The sequence below is a fragment of the Lepisosteus platostomus genome, chromosome 6, assembly GCF_059453375.1.
Source record: "Lepisosteus platostomus isolate fLepPlt1 chromosome 6, fLepPlt1.hap1, whole genome shotgun sequence".
Lineage (NCBI taxonomy): Eukaryota > Metazoa > Chordata > Actinopteri > Semionotiformes > Lepisosteidae > Lepisosteus > Lepisosteus platostomus.
Window position 1 is genome coordinate 8190466 of NC_142616.1, and position 27906 is coordinate 8218371.

General features: G+C 45.5%; 2 protein-coding genes across 9 annotated transcripts in view; one reads left to right on the top strand and one right to left on the bottom strand.

Moving 5' to 3' along the window:
- The first annotated feature begins 118 nt into the window (after positions 1 to 118).
- On the top strand, positions 119 to 11746 carry LOC148660007 (E3 ubiquitin-protein ligase TRIM39-like). Of its 2 annotated transcripts, XM_088634049.1 has the most exons (7): positions 119 to 329; positions 2478 to 2582; positions 3352 to 3450; positions 4533 to 4559; positions 6010 to 6036; positions 7210 to 7236; positions 8075 to 11746. In XM_088634049.1, the coding sequence occupies exons 1-7, from the start codon at positions 230 to 232 to the stop codon at positions 8626 to 8628; spliced, it is 939 nt and encodes a 312-aa protein (XP_088490175.1). In that variant the 5' UTR covers positions 119 to 229; the 3' UTR covers positions 8629 to 11746. The 2 variants fall into 2 exon arrangements, with proteins under 2 accessions (XP_088490175.1, XP_088490176.1); XM_088634050.1 differs by lacking the exon at positions 6010 to 6036.
- An 869-nt stretch (positions 11747 to 12615) lies between these two features.
- arhgef11 (Rho guanine nucleotide exchange factor 11) overlaps positions 12616 to 27906 on the bottom strand; it is a 56828-nt gene continuing 41537 nt past the window's right edge. For 5 of the 7 annotated variants that reach the window (XM_088634044.1, XM_088634043.1, XM_088634042.1 and 2 more), the window contains 16 exons: positions 27727 to 27867; positions 27499 to 27575; positions 27017 to 27142; positions 25638 to 25755; positions 24642 to 24820; positions 23841 to 23916; positions 23320 to 23490; positions 22763 to 22844; positions 21875 to 21955; positions 21664 to 21722; positions 21286 to 21477; positions 20533 to 20781; positions 19342 to 19461; positions 18494 to 18804; positions 17269 to 17398; positions 12616 to 16562 (listed from right to left, as the gene is read on the bottom strand). In XM_088634044.1, the coding sequence (XP_088490170.1) occupies positions 16504 to 16562; positions 17269 to 17398; positions 18494 to 18804; positions 19342 to 19461; positions 20533 to 20781; positions 21286 to 21477; positions 21664 to 21722; positions 21875 to 21955; positions 22763 to 22844; positions 23320 to 23490; positions 23841 to 23916; positions 24642 to 24820; positions 25638 to 25755; positions 27017 to 27142; positions 27499 to 27575; positions 27727 to 27867 (2171 nt within the window). In that variant the 3' untranslated portion in view covers positions 12616 to 16503. Of the gene's footprint in view, positions 16563 to 16593; positions 16827 to 17268; positions 17399 to 18493; positions 18805 to 19341; positions 19462 to 20532; positions 20782 to 21285; positions 21478 to 21663; positions 21723 to 21874; positions 21956 to 22762; positions 22845 to 23319; positions 23491 to 23840; positions 23917 to 24641; positions 24821 to 25637; positions 25756 to 27016; positions 27143 to 27498; positions 27576 to 27726; positions 27868 to 27906 lie in introns of those variants that run through there. The other 2 variants (XM_088634041.1, XM_088634048.1) reach the window with 2 other exon arrangements.

Genomic DNA, 27906 nt, shown 5'->3' on the forward strand with positions numbered 1-27906 from the left:
ACACAATTACAAGGCCTACTTGCAGTAGAGGCATCTATAAATAGACACAGCTGAATGAAACCACATTCATAGAGCCTTATCTGTTGTCACTGGCTAGAACGCTGCCCAAGAGAAGACCACAGGACACAGACCACACTGCTATTCGCTGCCCTGCAAATTTGTATGATAAGAGCATGACTCCTTATATCCCAGAGAAACTGTGACTGTCTGCAGGACATCGCTTCTGAAGATGGACAACATTTATGAGAGTATAGAGCTGAAATCCACTGATGTCTATTCAACACTCTCCCAGCTTGGACCTGATGCCCCACACAAAGGGAAATCACAAGGTACCGTCCTGACCCTTATCATGTGGGTTTATCATGAAGTAGAATTTCTCTGGGAAAATAATGGGCCTGAAAAGAAAATGTCTGATGAATCCAATGGATTTTTCACTTTATCAAGAAATAAACCAGCAAAATGTCTGGGGTATAGTATAGACTGTGTTCCATATTAAATAGAAGAGGCAGAGATGTTACAAAAACTAGTACCACTTAAAACAAATTTCGGGGGTAAGACTATAGCCTATCAATTGCAATGAAGGACATGGGAAATATTGTTACAGCTGGAGCAGCCAATGGAAGTGTCTCAAAGAGACAATGGTTAATGCCTACTGTAGGTAGTGTCAACATTTCCAGCTTCAAAGCAAAGGGGGGTGTTTACTGAGATGTAGGGGGTATAGTTTCGTAAATCAAACCAATGGTTACGTTCACTTTGGTTTACCTTGGTTAATTCAGTTTTGGGTAAATAGTTAAGTGCCAATCAGCAGTCCAGAAAGACACCATATAAGAGAGCAGAAGATCAGAGCACAGAACATAAAGCATGCACCAGGCGAGAGTTCCTTGTTCAAGATCACCCGAGAAGACCACACGGAAGCTAAACGTTTGATCCGTGTTAACCTTGATTAAAAGCGACCTTTTCTGCTTTGTGGGTGGATTTTAGAATAGGGAGATAACCTTACCAATTATTGGCATCTGGGTTGAAGATCTGTTCGTAGGTTTATATTCAATTTAGTTTAGAAGGCAGCTTCTCTCTTCTTTGGCCTCTGTAGGCATTGTTTGAGAGTTGAATACTTGGTAGCAGTCTGGGGGTTTTCCGGGTGGTCTAGACATACAGTAGGTCTCTGAAACGCCTTGTCTGTCAGCCTGTAAATAGAGAAATGTGTGTGTTGTGTGTTTATGTTGTGTGTAGTGAAGTATGTGTTTTGCCATCGGAGGTGTCATTAATAAATATTTGTTTAGCCAAGAGTGCCTGAATTATTACTCTTTTCACCAACACTGTGCCAGAGAACAAAGAATGCATGTACTGTAACTATGGCCAGCAGCCATATCACTCTCCAACTCACAACTGGCAACCCACTGAAGCTCAGCAGGTGTGAGCCTGGTCAGTACCTGGATGGGAGACCTCCTGGGAAAAACTAAGGTTGCTGCTGGAAGAGGTGTTAGTGGGGCCAGCAGGGGACGCTCACCCTGCAGTCCATGTGGGTCCTAATGCCCCAGTATAGTGACGGGGACACTATACTGTAAACAGGCGCCGTCCTTTGGATGAGACGTAAAACCGAGGTCCTGACTCTCTGTGGTCATTAAAAATCCCAGGGTGTTTCTCAAAAAGAGTAGGGGTTTAACCATGGCGTCCTGGCCAAATTTCCCATTGGCCCTTACCAATCATGACCTCCCAATAATCACCCTCTATGAATTGGCTTCATTACTCTGCTCTCTTCCCCACTGATGGCTGATGTGTTGTGAGCGTTCTGGTGCACTAAGGCTGCCGTCGCATCATCCAGGTGGGGCTGCACACTGGTGGTGGTGGAGGGGATCTTCATTACCTGTAAAGCGCTTTGAGTGGAGTGTCCAGAAAAGCGCTATATAAGTGTAAGCAATTATTATTATTATTATTATTATACCAACCACTGGGGTTTATTCATGGCAAACTCCTTACAAGACGGAGGTTACAATCTTTTATTTTACTTATTGATTTATCCGTTGGGTCACTTTCTTCTTATTCTCTAATTTGGGAACCCACCATCTGTAACAAGATTAATCACAAGCTTTTAACAAAGCTCTTCCCACAGTTGCTGAAGGTAGGGGTGATATCTATGGACTGGCAATTTGCTGCAGTAGTGCCCATCCACAGGAATGGTCACCAAACTGAACTGAGTCATTGTAAACCGATGCCTTTTATTGCTCTTACATGTTAGGGAAATGAGAGGATAATTAGAACAAAAGCAGAGGATCATCTTTTGATGAGGCTCCTCACTTGCAGCCAGTCCCTTCAGGGAGTCCCTTCTGTCCTTTGGTTTCATTATTCACCGCCCACTTGTGGCCTGTGACTGTGGTGTTTGTCTTGTACCCAACATCTCAGCAAGAGGGATTAATAACCGAAGAAGCAGTTTGATCATCAAAAAACTGATAAAATAATTGTGTTTTTGTTTTCCTCAGGGTCACAGGAGAGATTTGTTAGGACAACGTCTTTGTACAAGAGAGCTGCACTAGCCTTTGCCTGCCTGTGGGTCATCACTCTCATCACCATGCTGGGTGTCATAAGTGAGTTTTGACATGGAAGAGGACACCATCACACAGCTCCTCGACAGCCAGGCTGAAAAAGCAAAATCCTAGAAAAGGGAATGTTTGCTTTTCCAGAAAATCTATACACTTTTACAGCAAAACATTTATAGTTACTTGTATTACAATATTGGGCATCAGAAGAAGACTCTGAAGTTAGAAAAGCAGCCAATTTAACTTTTCTGTTATCTGTTTTTTTGCGTTTCAGTTCACCACACTAAAAAAACTATCATTGTAACATCCTCTCTAGCATTTTATTAATCTAAGCTTTGCATCAGCATTAATTATTACAGCATGGCACATTTTTATTTGGTACTAGAGCTATAATGAATGTACTACAAATTGCAAAGAACATCAAATATTTGAGTTGTTAAAAAATGAACACGTTTTATAATGGAGAACTTTCTTCTTGTTGTTGATGCTGGACTTAATTTATTTCCAGTTTGTGGTAAAACTGAACCAATGAGGCCAATGCTGAAACATGTAAGGAAAACTCACGCTTTTAAAAACCACAGGCGTTCATTGACTAGAACACCATTAGATTTGAATTTGCCATTTGCTGGTATACTGTACAAAAAAATGCTCAATAAAGTCAGTGGTCTTACTGGCAAATCAATGCAGGTCCATAGCAAACTTTTGTCAGACCAGAAGAATAACCCTTGGCACATTTTGTGCCACTGAACGCAAAGCAAACAGAATGAGCAGTTTCACAATTTAACTACCTGTTTTTTCACTTGTGTCCATACTACAGAATACCAGAAGCACCAAGATGGTCATAAAAGTGCCCACAAATGCAGAAGTGTAAGCTGTCCCTTGGAGGTGGTGTTCCCCTATGATAAAAACATAACTGGTAACGTGCTTTATTTTTTATAAAAAAAAATATGTAGCTTCTCTTGTTCCTGCTGTTATATTTCGAAATACAGTGTGGATCCTTTTTCGTCTTTTTTGGGGCTCAGTCCTCAACTTGTCAACTGTTTGATCTGCTCAGGATAAAAGGTGCTGACAAATGGTTCTCAGTTAGAGTGAAACGTTGCTTGTTCTTCATCTTAACTGATGAAAAAGAAAGACCTCCTAATGACATTTCTGGAGACTTGCAAGTCCCAAGGCCACCTAAACGCACGATCATTAAGGCACCAATCCCACTACCAACACCAATACAGCAGCCTTTTGGTTTGTTTCATAGGGGACTTCTGACTTGTCCTCGTGGTCAGAATGTCATCGATTTTATACACTAAGTCTGATCAAGCTGAATAGTGTGCTTAAATCTTCATTCCCTTCGCACAAACACATTACGAGTTGGGGTGTGTCCAAATTTCATAAATGGACACACTAGTGTGCTAAGGTGCAAAAGATTCGGGTTATACATTGACGTACATGCTAACCAAAAGGTTTTTGTCCAAAATATAAAACATCCCTCCATCCCCAAGGTTTTGCAGTGTGCTGGATTTTTAATCTAGGGTTGTTATACAGTATTAGCTTTAGTGCTGTTAATCTGAAATAGACTATATAAATATTTTGAACAGATTTTTATTATTGCGCCACTTTCCTGACAGTAATGCCTCATTTAATTAAAACAGAAACATTTATTCACCATTAAATGTTTTCAAAAAATGCACAACTTTGGATATTTGTTCACTCTCTCATTTTTGTTCTTATAAGACAATAACAAAAACATTTGCATTCACAAAAAAAAATTAAATAAATTAAATACAAATAAATCACCATGTAATGGGAATAAGTGGAATTGAGATATTTAGGTGTAAATTCTGCTGATTCTTAAAGAGTGATCAACTAGCACTGCAGCATTTTTCACCTAGGAAACATACATATATCACCTACTGCAGAACCTTGCATTAAGGCTATGTGATGCAAGCCTGTTTTCCAACTTTGACAATACATCATGGTAATAAAGTACTATGTTTTTTTTTTTAGTCAATCAGGTATTTTCGGCACTGTCAAGTAAGTGAGAATTCCTACCTTTAACTTTGATTTTTGTGTTGCCCTTGTCTTGGATTCAATTCATTTGCGTTCTCAAACCTTTGTCAACATTTCCTTCCCAATTGCAATAATATGCCATGTGAAAGTTTACCATGACCAGGTAGTCATTATATTTTCCCACCCATATTGTCATTCTTTTTCTTATTAAGTTTAATACAAACTAGAAGGACTACAATGAGGGAGCCATCATGTGTCAGGCAGAAGGAATCTTAGTTTCTAATCGGACCTGCGAAACTGTCAATAGATGACATTTCCACATGAGAGTAAAAGGGCCTCAGAACATACCAATAATGACATTTCCCTGCCTGGGTACTCGCACGTTTTTGTTACATATCTATTCAATATCTAATACACATTTCATTTATTAAATATTTAATATATAGCATGAAACATTACTGATAATACTAATAATAAATTAAATACACATACAAAAAACATTAACACATACTTTAAATACTTATTGTCCTTGATCTGAAATTCAGAGAACAGGAAAGCGACAAGCAAATGTACATTTGAGTAGGTTGAAATTCATCCGTTTATAGTTCTCTGTGTCATGCTGTATGGTCTATATTGTGACTTGTCTGTTAGGTGAATGTAACACACTTTAGCTACAGTTTAGTACGAAGACAGTGTATGTGGGTGGGGCCTGTGATGGACTGGCAGCCTGCCCAAGGTGTATCTATAGCAATCTGCCAGGTTAGGCTCAGGCCTAGCACACCGTGGCACTGAATTAAGCAGTCCCTGAAAATGGATGATTGCTATGGTAAACTTTCACAGGGGCATGCCTCTGTAGCAACTGCATCAAAACGTCTTGGCTGATTTGTCTCGCTCGCCTCATGCCTGACACATGCTCAGTAACTTCTCCAGAGACGTTTGCTCACTGCACCACAGCGAGGGCTTTGAGTTTCATTGGCACAGGTAGGAAACAACAGCAGTGCGTTTGCACCACATCGTGTCACCGACTTGTCTTGTCTAATGAATTGCATTCCGATTCCTGGAACGTAGCTCGCTTTCTTTAACACACAGTACAGAGCAGTGTCCACTTAGATACTGTAAGCTGCATGTCAAGATGCCCAAACACAGTGGTGAGCAATAAGCTGCTGTGTTAGCCCACTGGAGAGTCTGACAGGGAGGAGTTCAGGAATAGCTACCACCACAGGGGAAGGAAATACAGCTGTAGCTCTGCTGATAAATGACATGCCAATGTAAGATATGAAGTACATAAATAGAGTAAAACCTACTGTACATTATTTTGCTGAGTGTATGGCCCTCATCTTGCATAGCTGTAATTTCTTAATATAATGTTCTGATCATTTCCAGGGGAAGAAGCCCAGTAAACATTAAACGAAAGCCAACAGATGTCTTTAAACAATAATGCAGCTAATTAATCTGACTAATGATTTCTCTGCAGGTAAAAGGGGGAATACCTTTATGTCAGGTAATTTCAAAAGTTTGTCTCCAATGCCCTTCGATTTGCATTTTTTTTTCCTTTTAAAACTATTACCTACTGTATGCTGAACAACTGTAAATTGGTCTTTATTGACACCTCATGGTACACTAAAATCCACAAATGAATGACCTTTAATGTACACTTGATTTGTGTGTCAGTCAAGAATGATACCTAACACAGAAACAGGGTTAATAGACTAAATAAATAATCTTTACACTTATATAGCACTCTAGACACTCCACTCAAAGAGCTTTATAGGTCATGGGGATCCCCTCCACTACCACCAGTGTGCAGCCCCACCTGGACGATGCTCCAGTACTCTCACCACACACCAGCTCTCAGTGGGGAGGAGAACAGAGTGATGAAGCCAGTTCAGAGATGGGGATTATTAGGAGGCCATGACTGGTAAAGGCCAGGGGGAAATTGGCCAGGACACCCCTACTCTTTTTGACAAATGCCCTGGAACTTTTAAGGACCATGGAGAATCATGACCTTGGATTTAAGTCTCTTCTGAAAGAAGGCACCCTTTATATAATATAGTGTCTTCATCACTATACTAGGGCATTAGGACCCACACAGACTGCAGGGTGAGTGCTCGTTATGGGCTGTTAATTGTGATTTGCAGGGTGGTCCAGTTGCTGAGTAATGTAACTTTGCTTTAGTGAGCCCTCAAGGAAGGGTTCCCTGTCAACAAGGGTGCTACAGCATTAAGGAACAGAAGAGATAAAATACCACTTCTTCATTGCATAAACACTATAAGAAACCTAATTTGTTATGCAGGGTGCCATTCACGTGTGATTGAGGTGTTCTTGTTCAGCAGAGGGAGATGAAGGCATCACCAAAACAATGAGAAAGGTAGAGCTTGAATTAGGAAGTGAGAAAATTATGATTGTAATCCATGGAAAATTCAGAAGGATAAAAGGGCTTCCAAGTTGTCACTGTGCTTCTGTGAACCGTAGAATCATTCCTGTTCCAAAACATGCTTTCCTACTGTTCAGAAGATTTCACAACCTTACCATCATACTTTTCAGGACCTGATCAAATCCTAATCTCCTCTTTTTCAGATTTAACGGGTTATTTTAAGTGGTTGTTTAGGAACTAACCTAATTGTTTCAGTGGCATAGAGTGATATTAATCCAAGTGCTTCTCTCTTTTTGACAGTGTGGAAGTGGATTTGTGAAGCATCAGGTACTGTCTAATAATCTCTTTACAAACCCCTGCTGAAATGTTCTCGAAAGTCAAGGATGTCTTTAAAACTACATTGACTGAATCATGTAGATAGAGCATTCTCATAGCGGCCACTGCACAACACAAAGGGCTGAACACACAGTAATTCAGAACACCTTTTGCCAAGATCTCTAAAAATGCACAGCAATGGTCATTTGCCAGGTCAATATTTAATCACGTCTCCAAATCATTTCTTAAACAGGTCAATGCTTGCTGCTCTCGTAGTGTTAATTCCATACGTCTCCTAAAAGGATAGTTTGCACCACCTGGAGGAAATCTCAGGCAATACAGCAGGCCCGCACATCAAGAGATGCCCTGGCAGCCTCATTGTGCACAATCAGTTGTATGCGAGGAGTCGTACCCCCTGCCAGTTTGCTAGTGATATAACCCAGGCTCAGACTCTCAGGGTCTGATCCATGGAACCGAACCCGTTTGGGGGAAGTATGTTTATTATTGTTTTGAATCTCCTACTGAAAGAATCTGCCAAGGGTGCTCGCTACAAGGAGTTTCTATGCCTACCCCCCTTGTTTGCGTGGGTTTCCTCCAGGTGCTCCAGGTTTCTTCCCTGCTGCGCGTGTGCATGTCTGCCCTGCGATGGACTAGTGTCCTGTCCAGGACGTACACTATGTGCCTCTTGATGGCCAGGATAGGCTCTGGCTCCCCTCCACGTAATGATGGCTTACAATCATTAAAAAAATGGATGGATGGAATCTGTCTACATCTGCTACACGACGCCCAATTAACCATGGGCTAGAGACGACAGGATCGATGAGGCGGTACTCTTCTGTTTCTTCCACAGCTGACGTGACTCTGGACCCCAATACGGCTCAGGCAAACCTCATCCTGTCCGGCAATGGGAAACAAGTGAGACTGGGAGACGAAAAACAGGACTTTCCCAACTACGCAGAGAGATACGACCCGATTATCAACGTCTTGGGCAAACAGGGCTTCACCTCGGGGAGACACTACTGGGAGGTGGAGGTAGGGGAGAAGACGGAGTGGTTTATAGGAGTGGCCAAAGAATCTGTGAGCAGGAAGGGCAGCGTCATACTGAACCTCGAGAACGGTTACTGGACGGTGGAGCTGAGGAACGGAACGAAGCTCAGTGCCAACGCTGCCTCCTGGGACCCTCTGCCACTTGATCTGAAGCCCCGGACATTGGGGGTGTACGTAGATTACGAGGAAGGACAGGTCTCCTTTTACAACATGGAGACCAGGAATCACATCTACACTTTCACCGACACCTTCACAGAGAAACTTTATCCCTTTTTCTGTCCCGGCTTGAACGAAAGGGGGGAAAACTCCGATCCACTGATCATCCCCCCACGTAAGAGACTTAAGGGTTGTTTCTGAGTGTTTTTGGAGTAATTTGGCAAGTGCAGGATAATAATAGTTATATATAACAATGTATTTATAAAGTGCCTTTCCAAACCAGGGATACTGTATTTAGTTAATAAAAAAGCTACTTTCGCCCCTGGGCTCAATAATAATTAACACATTTTGGGTGCAACTAATTATGGAAGCCTGTTTCCACTAGGGAGTAAAAAAAACGTTGCTATGGTATCTCGCAATTGCGACTTTGTAACTCAGAGTTGCGACTTAAAATCTTAGAGTTACGACTTGAAATCTCAGAATTACAATTTAAAAACTCAGAATCGCGACTTTATAGCTAAAAATTGCGATTTAAAAATTCAGAATAATGACTTTATATCTTGCAACTGCAACTGTGAAATAGCCCACATTTCATTGTCTGTCCTTTTGTTATTGTGACGGATTCGGGTTCTAGGGCTTGTGCCCCCGCTGCTCCCACCCTACTTCGTGCCTCACTGCATGGGCTCGAACCCGGCTAAAGAAGACCATTTTTAAGTAAAAAAGGAATTGTACCAAAATTGTTTTGGATAGATTTGCAAAATGTTATTAACATTTACAGGTAAATGTTCAATTTAAAGATTTTTATATTTTATATTTTCATATTTAGATATGATTTGGATAAAGGATATGGTCTTATTATTAATCTGTTAATTATTTTGGCGAAATAGTTCATCCACAAAAGTAAATGGCCTTATACTGCTCCCTCTATTAATGCTTTTAAAGTACAATTCCTTTTTTACTTAATTCTATTAGAAATTTAAAGAATCAAAAGTCAAGACATACAAAGGAAATATGTAAAAAGTATACGTTTCAGTTTTTATAATTGGGAATTCCTCTGGATGTGAAGTGCCTATTTCTGTATCTTTTTCATAGTCTCCTTTTTTGTATTTCTGGTGTTTAAATAAAAACTGAAAAAAGGCCACCGTCCACTATTCCATCCGGGTACTTATGGAAGCATCCCTGGCGGAAATGGGATTCTATAAAAATTGGTGTAATTAATTTGATTTTTATCAGGGCACTGTACAAGACAAGTCTTCAGACCTGTAGATCCTATCATCCTGTACGATTCATGAAAATAGTGTAACGGAACGGCCGACACAGGTTGTACGATCTGGTTGCAGTGTGGTGACGGCACCGCCCTCCCCTGCGCATAACAGAGATGTTGGTCAGCAGGACTAAAGGTCTTCTTTAGCTCAGCTGGCAAGACCCGGGTTCGAGCCCATGCAGTGAGCCATGAACTAGGGTGGGAGCGGCGAGGGCACAAGCCCTGGAACCCGAATCCGTTACAATAACAAAAGGACAGACAATGAAATGTGGGCCATTTCTAAGGCGCAAATGTGAGATAAAAAGTGGCAATTGCGAGATATAAAGTCATAATTCTGAGTTTTTAAATCGCAATTCTTAGATATTAAGTCGCAACTGCGAGATACCATAGCGCGTTTTTTTTAACTCCCTAATGGAAACGGGCTTCCATAACTAATAACCTTGTCTTAATTAACAAAATCTTCTTACTGATTCCTGGAACAATATTATTGAATCAACTAACTGAACACTAATCTTCAGTGTCAAGAGTTTTTAGTGACTAGTGTTACATAGCAACATGACAGTGTGCTACGAGAGGCAATCAGTACTGCCTACCAGACTGTAATTCCTTCTGGTATTCAAGAACCACCTTCTCATACTCCTGTGCTCAGTCTTAGCTTCTGTACTAGTCTGTACAGATGATGTTTCCCATCAGCAGCGTTTGGTGTGATTGTTTGGGTCTGATGAATGCGGGTATGGGCAGGCAAATCAGCTTCCAGGAATTTGATGTCAACCAGAGTTTGACAACTGAAGACCATGTTTGCATATGTAAATAATAAAAAGTAATGGGCAAAAACTGAACCTTGTGGCACACCACGATTGATTGGGGCCATGGGGAATTTATGAGGACAAAGCCAAACAAAATGGAACCTGCCAGTCAGATAAGAGCAGCACCAGTTAAAGACAGCACCACCGACAGAGAAGAATGTTTGAAAATGATTGAGATGTTTTACTGTCTCAAAAGCTGCACTAAAATCAAAGGGGCATGAAAATGCTTACAGCCCCTGAATCAGATGCAACAAGCAAACCATTCAAACCCTTGACAAACAGTCTCAGAGATGTGATTAGAGCGAAAACTAGAGAGGAACGGTTCAAAAAGATCGTTAGCAATGATGTGAGCCTGTAAATGATGTGCATCCAACACAATGTAACTCCTTAGATAGAAATGCTAAATTAGAAATTGGTCGGTAATTCATCATTATATCAGAATCCAAGCCAGGCTTCTTCATTATTACAGTGACGCAGGCTTTAAAAGCATTAGGGACCACTCCTGTGGAAAAGGAACTGTTGATAATATTGACAATAAGAGGGGCAGATGTTAGGCAGGCAAGCTTTCAGTAAAGTGGTAGAAATTAGATTTAGGCAACAAGGGGTTGTTTTATAGTTGTTAGTTAAATCAGGTCAATTTACAAAAATTAGGTTCAATTCAAATAAATCTGGTACAGGGGGAAAGTCAAATAGAAAACTTGTCATCGCAAAATTTTCTCTTGATTTGCCTTTTGTGTGGGGCATGCATCCTGATTCAGATATGTGGGCTTCCTCCTACTTCCCGAAGAAATACTGCCAAGGATAATGAACTAATATTAACTGTTTTGTGTCGTCTGTCACCCAGACTGGCATTCTGTCCAGGGCGAGGTCCTGCCTTATACAGATGTACTTCTGGGTTCAATTCCAGGTTCCTGCAGTGGCCACCAAGAATAAGCAGCTTTGGAGGACTGAATGCTTTAAGATACTATAGGTAGCTAATAAAGGGAAATGCTGGAATTGTGATTTGGATTCCACTACCTACGTGTGGTGAATCATGTGGGTTAATTCAAACGATGATGTGGAGACTTTGGTGACCAAGCCTCAAGTGTTTAAGCTTCATGAACAAATGGCACACCTTTCTCCCATAAAGCTACATTACCTTTGCTTGATACGTGACAGCAAGTGATAGCCAAGTTAATATTGCTTAAGCTACAAAGCACTTGGACATTGTTATTTGTATTTAAATAAAAACATACAACATACAAGTAAATGATAAGGAGTTGTTATTTAATGTATGTGATTTGAGGTTGTGTCCCTGCTCTGTGTTCTAAGAGCATAAGAAAGGTAACTAATGAGAGGAGCCCATCTAAAACAGCGACATTTGGGCTACAAAACCCCTCCTGCTTTCTAAAGGAGAGGTGTTACTGGTTGATTCACATAAGATCCCAAGATACTCCCCCACCTTTCAAGTTAAACACACCTCTAAAAGCTCCCAACACCTCAGGCACCCAGTCCAATCACGGGTCTCTCCTCCTCACCGTAGACAACCCAGTCCAATCACAACTCATACCCCTCCTCCTCACCTCACACACCCCATCCAATCACAGCTGTTTCCTCCTCCTCACCTCAGACAACCAGTCCAACCACGGCTGTTTCCTCCTCCTCACCTCAGGCACCCAGTCCAATCACGGCTTTTTCCTCCTCCTCACCTCAGACAACCAGTCCAACCACGGCTGTTTCCTCCTCCTCACCTCCTACAACCAGTCCAATCACAGCTCATACCCCTCCTCCTCGCACCACAGACATCCCGTCCAATCACGGCTCTTTCCTCCTCCTCACCTCAGACACCCCGGCCATTTTCACCTCTTTTCTGTTTGTGACAGGGTTCATGACCAAGCTGCTGGGTGGCGCTTCACAGTCTCATTTATAGCACTTGGAAGTGAGAACTTTGAAGACCTGAGGGGAAAATAAAACTACATCCACAGGTAACTAACATCCATCAACAGCAGGAGGAAAGTTGTTTTTTCTCAGTGTGAAAGAGAAGTAACAACGGATTTGTCAAACTTCATTTAGGGAAAAAAAAAGGAGAGAGGGGAACAGGAAATCCAAACACACACCGAAATGCACATTTGTGCCATGTTGCATTGTTGTTGTGTTTTTTTAATGTCACAAAACACAAAATGAAACCATAATACACCTCCGTTTGGCATGGCTATTTCTCTTTTAAAAACAAGGAGCAAAACAAAAACAACAACAAAAAGATTTTACAGTCATTTCTTCGTATCTACAAAACGCAAAATAATTCAGGATTTACAGCATTATAGAACATTGACAAAACATTCCGCTGCGGAGTTGCGGCTCGGAGGGGGGCGAGGGGGCGGAGGGAGGGGGCGAGGGGGCTCCGTCACTCTGGAAGGAACAAGATAAAAAACATTCCGATACGGGATACGAACGCCGACGTCGAGGCCGCGAGGGCGAGGGAGGGGAGGCTGCGCTCACTGAACAGAACCACTCCGGCAGCGCGCGGAAGAGCAACACTGACGGCGGATTGAAAAAACAAAACAAAACAAAACACAAAGAAACGGACATCTTGAGGTTCCTCGTTTCCTTCATTCGCCGGTTTCGGGGATGGGTTTTAACCCAGCGTGCTGCTTTGTGAAACTGAAGCACGTGGGCTCGGCGCAAAACTGGTCCCCTTTCTCTCATCGCTCAACTTCCTGCTGCGCTCCGGACTACGCTGTGGATATGGGACTTCATTACCGGTTTGACACAACATCTCTCAACGGCACTTATCCGGTTATTAAAATGCATGTCTTTTAGCTTCCCACCAAATTCTGAATAAATGCACCTAAGTCTAAAGAAACCGTATCAGCACCTGGCGGCTTGAAATAGTTTGGTCCGGCTCGTGTAGAGTTTGAGCTTTTATGGACCAATACACAAGCACCCCGAGAAGTTCACACGGGGACCTTAAAAAAAGCAGGCATAGACAGCATCTCGCTGTGGCTTATACAGTTGTCTTCATCTCCAATTATATTCATTTAGATATAATAAATTTGTTTAGGGGCAACATGGTGGCGCAGCAGTTACTGTTGCTGCTTCTCGGCGCTGGGGCCCTGGGTTCAATTGTGGCTCTGAGGTGCTGTTGGCGTGTAGTTTGTATGTTCCCTTGTGTTTACACGGGTTTCCTCTGGGTGCTGTGATTTCTCCCACAGTCCAGACATGCTGGTAGTTTAATTGGCCCTATGTGAGTATGTGTGTGTAGGCCCCAGGCCAATCTAACCCTGAATTGGGTAAGCGGTTACTGAAAGTATTGTGAAATGCATCTAGATAAAGCTTTTTATAGTGACATCTCCTCCTCTTGTCTGTTTGAAAAGCTCAGCTTTTCAAGTGTGGTTAAGATTTCTAGGGAATTAACTCACTTAAGACAATAAGCGTGAATATGAGGCTTCACAGAAGTCTGCGACATCGTAAAATGAGAACGAACACCTCACGTCTAAGATTTCTAGTGAGTTTACCAAGATCCCATCACCTAGAAGCAGGGCAATGTTAAGGAGTCAGCCATACAAGGTGAAGTAGGGTGGTCGGTGTCACACGGGTTGTGATTGTACTCGAGACGAGAGGCTGGTACAGGCAGGGCTGGAACGATGCAGGGAAATCCCAGCTAACAGGAAGCTGTATGCCCAGGTGAGGTGAACATGCAAACTCCACCCCAATCAGCAAGACGGGACCCAAATGCTCTGGGCCAGCAGAACTACCCACTTTTCCACAGTCCAGAACTTTACTTAATAAAGGAGTCAGAGTGCGGGAGATGAACAGCCTCAACACTGAGCCTACAAATGCAATAAGCACTCCTGCAGTTGGTGCAGCAGTTTAATCGTTATGAGATTTTACAGGAGTCTGACCCTCTGCCCCCGGGCTCACACTTCTGCTGGCAGATTCAGTTAGACCTTACTCCTGCCTCCAAAGGCAACCATTCAACTGCAGCCTCCTGAGTTTGTGTTATGAGAGGTGACTTAAGATGACTGATGCTGATCCTCACAATAATGTAGATTTCACTGAAGAGGCAGGTTAGCTTTGACCGCTGTGAAGTACCGATACGACAGGTCATGCGAAACAGCCCAGTCGCGAGAGAAAGAGAAAGAGGTTCAGACGGACTTGACAGTTTGGAACTGATGTCTGTGCAAGATATCCTGGGTGCGCTGCCCACCAACAACCACCCACTCCACTGTTAGATTTTTATTTGGCGCTCGGGTGAAACATCCCTCAAAGAGGCCAAAGCACTCCGCGGGTGTCCGCTTGAATTCCCTGCACACTCACGTGCACATGGCTCCGCGCCTCCTTCGTTAAGGTTATTGCATGGACGTGGGGTAAAGGCTGCCCCCTTGTGGTCAGTACCGGCGGGTTCAAGGCTGTAGTGTGCCAGAAAAAGCCCCAACTTGGAAGCTCCTAAATCATCCTTCATCACAGTCTATAATAAATAAATTATACCACAGCTGAATAATATGTGCACCTGTTGAGGGCCCAGGGAGACGACTCCCTGGGCACAACCCTTATAAAACTTTCCTAAAAAACAAAGTAAAAGCCAGTTAAAAAATAAAAGAGTACAGTGCAGTAAAGCCCAATAGGAATAGTACTGAAAGCACAGCGAAGCACACCGAGAGACAGGAACCAGGTTGGTCACAGGAAACCCAGGTTGCGAGAGAGCACGACAGAGGCAGACAGAGCACCGAGTCTTTCCCAGAATTCAGACATATCACATGCTTCCAGTATCCTCATTCTCAAATTCTCTGCACTGGGAAAATCTGTAGTAAAGAAAGTTTATATAAAAAAACTCTGGATTAAGTGACTATTAATTAAAAAATTGTTTAAAAAAAGGAGGGTTTAAGGTTTAATGGTCATGTCATGACAAGCAATTCTATTGCTTTCTGGGGTCAAATGGAGGGGTTAAGATGGCTCAGTAAATGACACAAACATGACTTGGATATCCACACTGGTGGGTAAGGAGCTGCACCTTAACAAGACGTTGTAAACGCCTGACACTCTCAAGAAGACTTGTGCTCTTCTGACCTCTGGAAAAGAACAGCGGACAACGGCAGAGATTGGCTAGCCAAACAAACTCAAAGCCAGAGGTTAGCACAGTCTCACACAGGACACTGTGCCCCACTGCCACCGGGTGCTCTGCTGTATTTGGCAATCCGAGGAACCAACATAAGATGGTTACGGCTACAAATGATGGCAAAACCCCATCCCTAGTGTCCACCATGTTGGCTCCAAAGTCTTTATGGATTTCTATAGTGATGCCTGTGGCCACACTGCTCCCCCGCCCTCTCCTGTCAGAGCCAAGATGGCGCTCGTTTCACATATTTAAGGCATGCACCGTGATGGAAAGCCTGCCGCACGCCATTTTACTTAAGAGTTTGCCATGATCTGCTGGACTGGAGCCAAAATGGCGGCCACTTCACAGTTTCAACCTTCCCACGTTGCAAACCTCCCAGAAAACCAGCCTCCACCCCCGGAAAAACCCCACACGTACCCATACGCTGTTAATTCTTCCCGCCATTTTGGCTCAAACTTGGCGGCGGTTCCAGAACCCGTACCCAACTGGAAGCCCCCTCTCCCAGGGGCATCACCCTCACAGTTATATCCTCGAGTACCTGGAAGCCGGGAAGAAAGGACCCCAGCCCTGTACAGCACAGAGTCCCTGGATATGTCAAAGAATCAGCACTGTTCGGCAAACAACACTGCGCCACGGCCCTCTTCTTCTTCGCCTCCTCTTCAGTCCCCCTCCAAAACTTGGCTCAAGTCAATAGAACTGACTTTCAGTTTTCCTTCATGTTTTCGGCTGCTTGTCCCCCTCCCTCCTCCAGGGTTTGCTTTCAAGCAAAGTACATGCAGGGAAACGAAAAGGAGAGGGGAGCTCGGAGTCCGGAGCAAAAGGAATGATCTTTCCGCCTTCCCGACCATTCCCAGAGTCCGCTCCTCTACGTGCGCCCACGGGACGGGGAGAGGGGGGACGTACCGGAAAGGTCAGAACCCGGTGGACTGAATTTCAGGTTGACTCAGCTCGGCCGGGGCGCCTTCTTTACCTAAGAGACGAAAAAGAGAGCTTTAAAAACAACCGCCACGACAAAACCATCCATCCGCTCCTCACTGCTTCGGCCAGTGCACGCTTCGCTTGCAGGGGAGCCAGACTTTATCCTAGCCAGCGAGGGGTGCGAAGCAGGTTTCCTTCTGGGACGAGACGCCAGTCCATCACAGGGCAGACGCACACAGCCACACCAGGACCAATTTCCCCAGAAGCCAATTAACCTACCAGCATGTGTTTGGACTGTGGGAGAAAACTGGAGCACCTAGAGGAAACCCATGCGAAAACAGGGGGAATATTAAATGTCTACACAGATGGCACCCCAGGAATTCATCCCAGGGCCCTAGAGCTGGGGGCAGCAATGCTACCCAATGCACCACTGTTCCACCCTGTAACAAACATATTGTAGGAAAATATGACTCATATGTCAGAAACTAAAGCCATCCATTAAAGAGGAGGTTGATTGAAACAACTGAGTAGATTTAAGGACAGCCTCATGAAATGCTTCCCAAGGGATGAGCACTGTCCAGTGCATGTGCCGTTAATGGTGAATGGATTCGTAAATCACTCATTTGGTAATGAGCATAATTAATGCTAATGAACCAAAGCTCCCGTTAGGTTTCCTGGGGGGTGTCGGATCAAGGACCTGGCGATTCCAACATTTAAGATCAGAAAACGAGAGCGAAATTCAATTCAAATTTTCTTACCGTCCCCTGCGCCCCGGTCAAAGGGGCGTGTCCGGACAACAGTGGACTCTCCCTGGGTGTGGTCACGTTCTTGATTGGCAGACTGTAGCGACAGCCCTTTCAGAAGCTGGTTGTGAGCCACTTCAATTTCCTGAAAGAAGGTGGAAGATTATGAGCCCGGAACAGAAACCATGTACTGTGGATTTTCAGGTCTTCAGATATATACGCCTGCATGGACCTGAGCTCTGTTCTGATCCCTCTGGAGGCCAAAGAGGCACCAACACAAGAAAGGTAACACTATTCGGGTCTTACAGCTTGTTGGTTGTTCATCCATCTGTTTTCTAACTGCTTTTTCCAATTCAGGGTCATGGGGGGAGCTAGATACTATCCCAGTAAGCAAAAGGTGTAAGCAAGGATAGACCCTGGACAGGACGCCACTCCGCTGCAGGGCAGGCACACAGATACAAACACAGACACACACATACACTAACACCTCGGATCAATTTTGCTTGATTTTTTTGACTAGCTCATTGTTCTATGGATCTCATCCAGCTGTGTCCTAAAGGAAGCTAGTTAGATTACCAGTGTTGACAACATGACTTGTTCCCCACAACACTGCACATTGATCAAGATGTGCACATTTCCCATTTATTGTGTGATTTAGGGTGTTATGGATGGTGAGTGAGGGACATAGCTTAATATTTACAGATGAAAAGCTCTTAAAACAGTAATGTTCCATTTAATAAACAAAAGCCCATAGTGAAGGTGAAAAACAAATGTGCAAAAGAAGTGTAAATCACGAAATGAGCTTCTAAACCACGACAGTAGAGTACAAAGGAAACAGAAAGCCAGGTTTTTGATTGTCGTTCTCAAGAGATTTAGTTTTGTTCTCTTCAGTGGCTAGATCCTGTAATAAACTGACTCGAGGTACATGAAGAGTAAATCTAGTAATTAAAATGCTAAGACTGACATTGCAAAGTGCATTTGATGATGGATGGAACACACCCAGGTCTGTGGGAGTAGGGACAGGCCTTTACATTGCCTAAGCTGCTACTCTGGCTTCTATCAAGTGCCCATCAGATGAGATCCTCAAATTAATTACCTACTCACTACCAAATGGGCAGGATGAGTCTAACTGGCCTTTTCTGGTTCGTAACCCTTCGCGCGTTCTTCGCGCGTTCGGGTGTCCTGACAGAGGCTGGCGGACTCGATCTCAGCAGCTCTGACGGGGGAACCTCTCGCTTACCCTTAACTTGTGCAGTTTGGCGGTCAGCTCCTCGATAGCCTGGAATATCTCGTCCACGTTTCTGATGACGTGTCTCTGCGCCCGGGGCGGCTGGGCCTGGCCGAACAGGCGGAGCTGGCTGCGGTCCGTCCCCAGCGCGGGGGCGGCGGGAGCAGCACTGGCGCTAGGGCCCCGCTGCGATGACGTCACATCCTGTTTCGCCCGAGTGTCCGACTCCCCATTTCTCGCCCGGGAGCTTTCCGTGTCCGTGTGGGGATCGTCTGTGCTGCTTTCCTTTAGGCTTTCCGGCATCACCAGATAGAACATATTGCCTAGAATCAGAAACAACAGCTGTAAAACTCTCCAGCGCAACGTTTCACTATGAATCAAACCGACGCATTTGTTGCATACAGATACCTTGGTCACCTTTAGACAGCTGCGTTGTTCTTAAGACCAGTTTCTTTTATATTTTAATAATAAATATTGACTGTAATCCCCAATGTACAGGAAACTTCAAAACTGTGAATAATATCCAGTTTAAAATTTCAATTTCTCCAGTATATCTTACTTTGTAGGTGCGAGATTTCGATTTAAGTCCTGCACTGAACTTTCGATTATTGTACACTTATTTTAAAGGCACATTGGTCATGTAAAATATTTTCTTTCATGTACACAGCAGTATTATAATGTCAACATCAGTAGCCGACTTAACATTGAGGACATGCAGAACAAACTTTGCTTTAATTTGAAAATGTTTCCATGGCACAAGACCCAGTAAAATGACGATGATATTCCATATCTTGCGTTTCCTCAGATTGGAATCGAGAGCTTTCAAAGGATTTGTTTTCCAATGCATAGCTTCCTATTACCATCTACACTGGCTCGGCCTCTCTGTTCCTTGGCCTGCGAGCACTTGGCCGATTGGCTGGAGTCAGTGGCGACATCATCAGTGATGTCATCAGGGAGAGAAGAAGTGCCCGCCCCCTCAGCTGTGCACAAGAGACAGTGTGATTGAAAAGGGGAGGAAGAAGGGAGGTGTGAGTGCATTGGGGGGAGGGGGTTGGGGGGGAGGGTAGGAGAAACAGGAAGAAAGAGAAGATTAAAATCACCACAACCGGAAGAACAGAAAATCACCCCCGAGCACATGCACAGAAAGAGCTACACGACTGTCGCCTGGTTGGTGCACAGAGTTGGACAACAGAGTGAGCAGCTGCCCCCCTAACACTGCAAGTGGAAAAACTCTTGGACAACTACCGAAATCGGGCAAATAACTGGTTGTCTAATTTCACGGACGACAGCTCACGTCACACATGCAACCAATTCAACACAGTACCAGAAAAAGAAAGGGCAAGAGGCAGAAAAGCACATAGGACGTGGCGTCAGCTCAGCTTCATCAAGTGCTCAAATTGCTAGTGAGATTCCTCATTGTTACACACGTTACACTTCCTCGTCATATATTCAACTGTTTCAGTCCCTTGTGTTATTCTGTCTAGGATGAGCTTAGCCAGGGGATTTTGATCAGTTAAGAAGATGAAGCATATACAACCCCAGCGCCTGAAAAGCACCCCACTGTGGGTTTCTTTTTGAATCAGTTTCATGTAAGTTGACAGCAAATAAAAACACATCTGTGAAGTGAGTTAGTGATTTTTGGGCAGCACCTCGTGGGATAGCGGACAAGATTTCAGAGCTCTCCGTGGCTGCACCCAAGATACACCCCATCCCACTTTAGCTGTGCTCTTCTGGCCAAAGAGTTACTGTGGAGACCCAACTAGAAGCCGAGTTACCACATGCACTGCAGTTTCCTCAGGTGCAGATAGTTGAAAAAACTCATTTGACGCACTGGTTAGTCTTGCATGTCCAAAACAGAATATTTTCTAGTGAGTTCTCATGCTCACAAGGGTCAATAAGCTTAATTTGTACCAGCGATGATTTCTGGTCCAAAAACTGTAGAATGATTCACACAGCAGTTACAAATACCTTTGGATCCATTGCTGAGGCTAGAAGTATTGCACATATTGCACATCAGCATCTGTTTAACTTAAAATTTTTAGTGTGAATACCTTTCCGGACCACTTTAATGGGTAACTGGGACTGTGGAGATGGAATTTCAGTTTCTTGGAGCTCTGATTGATTGTTTGAAACAGGCGGGGCATGGCTTCCAGTTTCTCCCCGCCCTCTTTCTGCGAGCTCCTGAAAGGGGCTGATTCCGCGCGGTGTCTCATTGGCTGTCTCGTTGGTGGGCGTGTCGTCCGAGTCTTGGCTCCACCCATCGTCAATGTTTCTAAAAATCAGCAGCCGGAGATTCTCCACTGAAATCAAAGCGAGAGGGGGATACATTATCACAGAGGGAACAGATCTGGAGGCACACTTCCCTGGAAGTAATGGAAGATACAGGCCTAGAGAGAGGCACCATCTGCCCTTCTATATCCAGACCAACATTGCAATTAAAATCATTTTTATTTCTCAGTTTTGCAAATAATAAAACAATTAACTAGAGCCAACAGTACTTTAACTTGCGTAGATACAGAGTCTGTGTTAGTATCAGTTTAGCTTATAAGTTTTTATAAGCAATTTTGGTTTATACACATCTATGCATCCAAGTCCTTCAGTATTTCAGAACCCCAACCGTAATCGCGACCAGATTTGAGCTTCTGGTGATGTAAAATGATGAAAAACTGCAGAACCGTGGATCTGTGAGAGAAGGGTGGACGATCTCTGTTGGGGTGCCTGTCATAGTGCTGCCATGAAATCCAAACCAAAACAAAGATGTCCAGATCGAACCACTACGACGTGATGCTAAAGTTGTCTCTCACCGTCATCCAAAGCCGCATCGGCTATCCCCCTCTCAAACGCCGGGGGAGGGAGAATTACTGCGACCGGCCCACTGATGTCATCGCCGCCGTTGACCGAGGGGTCGGCCGGGGGGGTGGGCGTCAGAACATCGTCGTCCTCATCCTCCGGGGGCTCCGTCTCCATGGAAGCCGAACTTTCGGTCAGAGAGTCTTCTACGGGGGGAGTTGGGGAGGGAGAGCATGACAAAGTCGAGAAGAACTCCTAGCAAGTTTCCACCAGCTTGTTTAACAAATCAACATTCACGGTACTCAATTTTTGAGTACCCCAGGCAGGAGCTAAAGAAGGAGATGTAAGACTTCAAAACTCCAACCCCCCCCCCCTCCGCCTCGATCTCATACCTGATTGGTAAACTCCACTTCCAGGTGAGACTGCAGTGTCCAGATCCAGACTGGATGACCTGGGAGAGGACAGATATCAGTCTGCAAGCCCACAGCCAGGAAGTTTGGAATAAGGAAGGATCCCAGAGGGGCTGAATTCAGACAGCTATACCAGACAACACACAGCACAGGCTCCATTCGGGGAATGGGACAAGGGGAGGGGCGAACTTACGTGACGGGGGCTTCCCTCTGCTCGGCAGGCCCCGGAGAGCGGGAAGCCAGCGCGATGGCCTTCTCCAGCAAATCCTTCCAGCTGCAAACGCAAGAAGACAAAGTAAAAGGCCAGTTCCCCCCCTCAGCCGGGCGGAAACCTCTTCTCCAAAGGAGTGCTAGGGAGGGTCCCGCACAGTCACAGCAAGGACTGTCCTACACGGCCGACCACAAGGGCTGCGCCTTGCTCTGGGTGAATTCCTGCTGGCCTCTTTTCTTATGATTTTACATGTCTGGGTTCCACTCCGCTTTGTAGTTCCGTGGGGTTTTGCTCTGAAACTGAATTGTGATGGTGCACGTATCTGTTTTATACGGCCACCACCACGATTCATCAGGCCGGCGCATTGTTACAGAACATCACAGCTGTGACAGCGTACTCGGGCACTTATCTATTTTATATTGCAACACCACGGGCCGACTAACCGGGCCGAAAATCGTTTCTGCCTTTTCATGACATCTCATTACAGCGATGTCGCCGGCAGATCTCAGGACTGCACTGTACACAGTGTATATGTGCAATACAAAACGTGCGACAGAATATAATCATACAGTTGCATGCTTATATGGAAATATAAACACTTTTATATAGTAGCACTAAAACATCCACAAGCCAATAAATATAATTGTGCACTTTAGGGTTTACTGCATGACCAGACGGTAGAAGAAAGGGAGAAGAAGGCCGGGAAACTAGAAGAAAAGACATGGGGAAAAAGGCAAAATAAAAAAGGACAACAGAAAAGGTTAAAATCCATTAGGAAAAACGCACAATGGAGAAGATCGGGAGGCCAGGAAAAATCCTAGAAAAAAGTGCGGGGAAAATGGGCCAAGTGAAAAAAGAGCAAGTACTCACGTGTTCTTCTCAGACGACGTCCCTGCCACCAGCTCGTAGATCTGCCTCTCGGATGTACTGATGACATACAGGGCCTTGTTGTCTGAGAAATGGAACAACACGGGATGATGGGGTTTCCTGAGGAGGGGGGGGTGGTGCTTAACGGAGGAGCCTTTGAGCCAGCATGTTTAAATTGGGGCTATTTGTGGGTTTAAATTCTTACAGCACCATGCGTATCCTTCCACAGTTTTCCACCATTTTCGCCAGTCACCCAAGTATACCTGCAGGGAATAACCTGTAACGGAACCCAACCACTCAACCTCTTCTTCCAAGAGTCCCATTCAGGATCTTGCAGTCTTAGGAGTCACTTAGGCTCATGAAGGAACTTGAAGAAAAACTGATTTTAGCATGTGAATGTCTTTCGGAATTAAATCTAAAAAGGGTGCTCGTGCCCAAGCCACCCACCTCACCGCAACTTCCAAATTGTTTTGTGAAACTGGACGAAACGGACGCTAAACGGTAAACCTTAACTAGCTTTTAAATAAATTTAAAGCCACAGAGGACAAACGGTGCTTTACCGGTGGCCACGGATCTGACCAGCAAAGAGTCCAGACTGACGATGGGGCTGAAGGACATCTTGACATCGTTGTTCCCTCCCCCCAAGTTCCTGGAAGGGCAGCGGAGGATTAGCCGGTCGTCGACGCGCTGCAGCAGGACCAGGATGTCCTCCAGCAGCAGGGCTTGAATCTCTGGGGGCGAGAGACACGGTTTGGAGAACCGGAGGATACAAAGGGAACGTGAGGGGAAGAGTCTTTAAAAAAAAACGGAGCACAAGAGGCCCTTCTTGACACGGGAGAAGGGGTTGTGGGATTCTGGAACCAACTTCCCGGTCATGTCGTTGAAGCCGGTGCCATCATGGCTATTAAGAAAGGGCTGGATGAGATCCCTGGGTCGCTTAGCAACAAGCGATTTGGGCTCAGCAGCTTCTTCTTGCTTGCAGACGATGTTTCAACAAGGGCAAGGAACCATGTAACAAAGACCGTGGAGGAGAGCATAAAGGAGACAGGACAGGCTAACACAGGGGAGGACAAGGTCTCACCTAAGGCCTTATCTTTACTGACTCTCCATGTCAGCGGACCCTCGTGGATCATCCTTTTCGTCGTCAAGTCCAGGTTCTGCAGGGCACAAAATGGCCAGTTAGACAGCAGGAGTCCCTCATGCCAGCAGAGGCCCGATTTCCCACCTGATTACCTAAGACACTCAGACAGAATTTGCCTAACCCACCACCAGGAATGAAACTCCATGAAGTTGGCAACCCTACAAACAGCACTATGAAATCTGTGCTCCGTTCGTGTGTCGGCTCGTGCGATTGACGGTAGCGCTTGTGTTGCTTTCGTTCCCGAGATGTAGTGCCTCATTCCTACGGGGACGTGACGTCACTCAACTGCCCCAGAGAGAATGTGGGGAGAACCAAACAGGCCTCATTCGTTAGTGCTCTGCCTGTGCTGGTTTGTGCTGTTGAAAGTAGCGTTCTGGATGCTTTCGTTCCCAAGATATAACTACTTTTCTTTCCCCGCAGTGTGACGTCACTCGTCACTCACCCCCCAGCCACTGTGACGGGTCACGTGACTCCCCGAAAAAAGATGGCGCAGTATCCTGGGAACAAAAGCATCTCAGATACTATTTGTCAAAGGCACAGACCAGCACCAAATGTGGTGGGCTTCATTGTTTGTGCTGTTTGTAGGGGTGCTAACTTCAGAGGACCACGAAATGACCGCCATTAAGGATCGGAGGACCAACATAGAGGTTGGAGTTTAAATCAATGGTGGCCATTCTTAAGCAATGAAGGAGAAGAAGGACAGGGGCTGGGGGATGGAGGGTGGTGGGGGCAGGACCGTACCCGGAACTGAGCCGCAATGGGATTGGTCATCCGCTCCAGGACCGTGAGGTCCAGCCTGCGCTGGTATTGGCAGAGCCGGTGCCGGTTCTCCGTCTCCTTCACCGCCTCGTTGACGTTCTTCAGGATGCCCCGGCAGCAGTCCTGGGCACGCTGCAAGGAGGGGAGGTCGCTGCTGGAGGCTGTGGGAGGGAGAGGTGGCGAGAGAATCTGACACAACGGAAAGGCAGGCAGGTACGCGATCTTCGAGAACAGAACTACCCGGGAACGAGCGCGTGGGAATCCTTGTTGTGATCATGCATTTGGTCATTGTAGACACCGTGTTGGAAACTCCACGTGCTGGTCCAGTGTCTTAATGAAGAACACACTGCATTCAGGCTGGACACCGTACACTTGAGATGACCCATTTTGTAACATACTATGCCTGACTCGCAAGTCTTGGTTTTCGGGTTTTCCCATTTTCAAGGAAAAGAGAATGAGAGCAAGCAGGAGAGAGAGTTCCCAAGCAGGGGGGGGGGGTTGAAAGATTAGAAAAGTAGGAGAAGCAGCAGTTCAGAAGTGGATATTAGGCAGCCAGACGAGACCAAAAGGCTATAATGATGCACATGACAGAGTGCATTGAAGATATTGAGACCAGTACAGACAGGAATGGGTGACTCCAGTCATCAAGGGTCAGGCTACTATAGAGGCTTCCAGGTTCTTTCTCATTAGAAGCTGATGCAGGCCTACAACAAACCGACTGCTAAGAGGAATAATCAGCTCAATTAATTAAATTAATTAAAATCACAGATGGAGGGAAAACCAGACAGCTACTTGAGGACTGGAGTTGCGCTCCAATGTACGCGGGTTTCAACTGGAGAGCCGTCAGAGCCAAAACTGGCCGAATCTCAGCTGGAACCTGCAATCTACTGGCTGCAGACCACTTGTGTGTGTAAACACAGCCATTATTTCCAAGCATCCGTCTGGTCAGATAAACACATGGTCCCCACGATCACTCACTGTCCGTGTACTTGATGATGTTGCCCAGCAGCAGAGGGTATTTGGTCAGTCGCTGCATCTCGGACACCAGCAGGTCCTTCAGCTGCAGCCTCCGACACTGTGGGTTGGCCTCGCACTCCTGCGCAAACCAGGAACCAGACCAAGGACTCAGTTAACACATCGGGGGTGACTTGATGATGGCCAGGCGGCAGCGAGAGCCGGGATTAAGACCCGTGACAATGAAGCACGTTGAGTCACCACAGTGAGTACAGGTGAAACTTCACTTTGACCCAAGAGACTTGCGCTCTCGTCCAGCGCGATGCAGAAAAAAAAACAGGGTGAATAAAACCACACAAGATTTTGGAGAACTTTTAAAACTCCTGAGCATGTCAATGCTTTCGGGAAAAGCGTCTCTTTCCGATGTAAACCCAAGAGTGCATACCCAAGTCATCAGCTGCACCTCAATCAAAAAAAAACCTGGCCCAACACTCGTGACCACACACCAAATAACACGTTTGTTTCTCTGCAAGCAGCCCAGCTTGAACATTTGAAGTGTGTTTCCACATGTTACCACTAGATGGAGGTCTACGTCACAAATTAAAGCTGTTCTTCTCCTGCAACTCGTTCAGCTCATCAAAAGGCTTCCCAACTCTCCAAAACATCGGGAATGCCCAGCGAAAAATGTACTGGCAGTAAGAACAGAAAACAATGGAATGGCCTCCTCGTGGTTGTAATGTCTCTTACATGCGTAAACAGGATGTGGTGTGACATGGCTTTTAATGCAATGCAGAGCCATGTCCTTCTAGCACAGTGGTGCCCAATCCTGGTCCTGCTGGCATTTGCTCCAGTCGAGTCCTCAGTCACACAATCAAACCCTTCACTGACGTAACGATAAGAAGAACTTTTTGAACTTGTGTTCCCTGCTCTTAAACATTTTGCAGCTCTAACCGTTGTCCTCTGCAAATGAAATACAAATCCCCAACGTGCGACTAGAAACCTAATTGCAAATATTCCAATGACTCAAAGGAATATGATGAGTCATTGAAGCCTGACTTCTTAGATCAAGTCAGGCTTCAGTTATCTAATGAAGGTGGGATGGGATGGAAACCAGCAGTTTTCACCAGGACCAAGATTGGAAACCACTGCTCTAGCGGGATCTCCAGCAGTGGTGGTAACCAGACAGGTCAATTGTTGGAACCGAGCTACAGACTATGCCGGTCCTCCATTAGGGATTATTATTCCAGGCAGGGAAGGAGAGAGAAGGATCTTGTGCTCCTCAAGCCAGCCATACAAGGCGCGATGACCTCAGCTGACAGAACTATTCGGTGAGGAGCGAGCGGGTGGCGGGAGGGGTGCCGATATGTTAGCCCGGGGGATGTGGAAAAGCTTGCGGTCCTGACCTGGATGAGCTGCTGGAAGCGAGGGTCCTTCTGCTGCTTGCTCTTGATCAGCTCCAGGGCCTGTGCCTGCCGGCTGCAGAACTGCGACACCTTCTCCTGGAACTCCTGCCCCGCCGGGCCCTCGAACTGGCGCGGCGACGAAGAGAGAGGAGAAAAAGCAGACAAGTGCGTGACACATCAGGACGCGGACGAGCAAGGGGCCGGGCGTAGCAAAGAAGGCGCGGGCAGTGGCTAAACATGCCAGTGTGGGAGAGGATAGATAGATACTTTATTGATCCCATGAGGGAAACTGCAGAGCCACGCTGAGTGCTTGCCGATTACCTGTGAACTGAAGATCAATTCACCTGACTGGAATGTTTTTTCTACCATCTACATGCTATCTTGCAAGATCTCCCACTAGCTGGTGCTGCTGGGGTGACCGCTAGTCCTGACAAAAATCAGGTTGACATGCAATGTGGGTGGGGGTGGGAGAAAGTCCTCACCCGGGCCAGCATGATGTCACCGATGGTATTCACGATCAGAGACTCCCTGAGTTTCTTCATCGATTCACAGAGAGATGCTGCGAGGGGAAAAAAACACAACAGGAAAACATCTTTTTAGCATGTTCAGCTATCCACCAACAAGGCCCTTCTCCCCCATACCAAGGGACCCAAAACAACGTTCCCAGGTCTGTCTCTGCTTTTTACTATTCACCCGGACTATTCACTCACAGTGCGCTTCCAAGACTTCTGGCAGGTTGGGGAAGATGCAGCCGAGCTCCTCCTGGTTTAAAACGCCCTTCATCTTCTGCAGGAACACCTGATCGAGAACCCGCAGCGTCCGCAGGTGCGAGGATTCTGTCGTGAACAGCTCTGGGGAAATTAAACGGGAACAGTCAGTGGTTCCGCTTT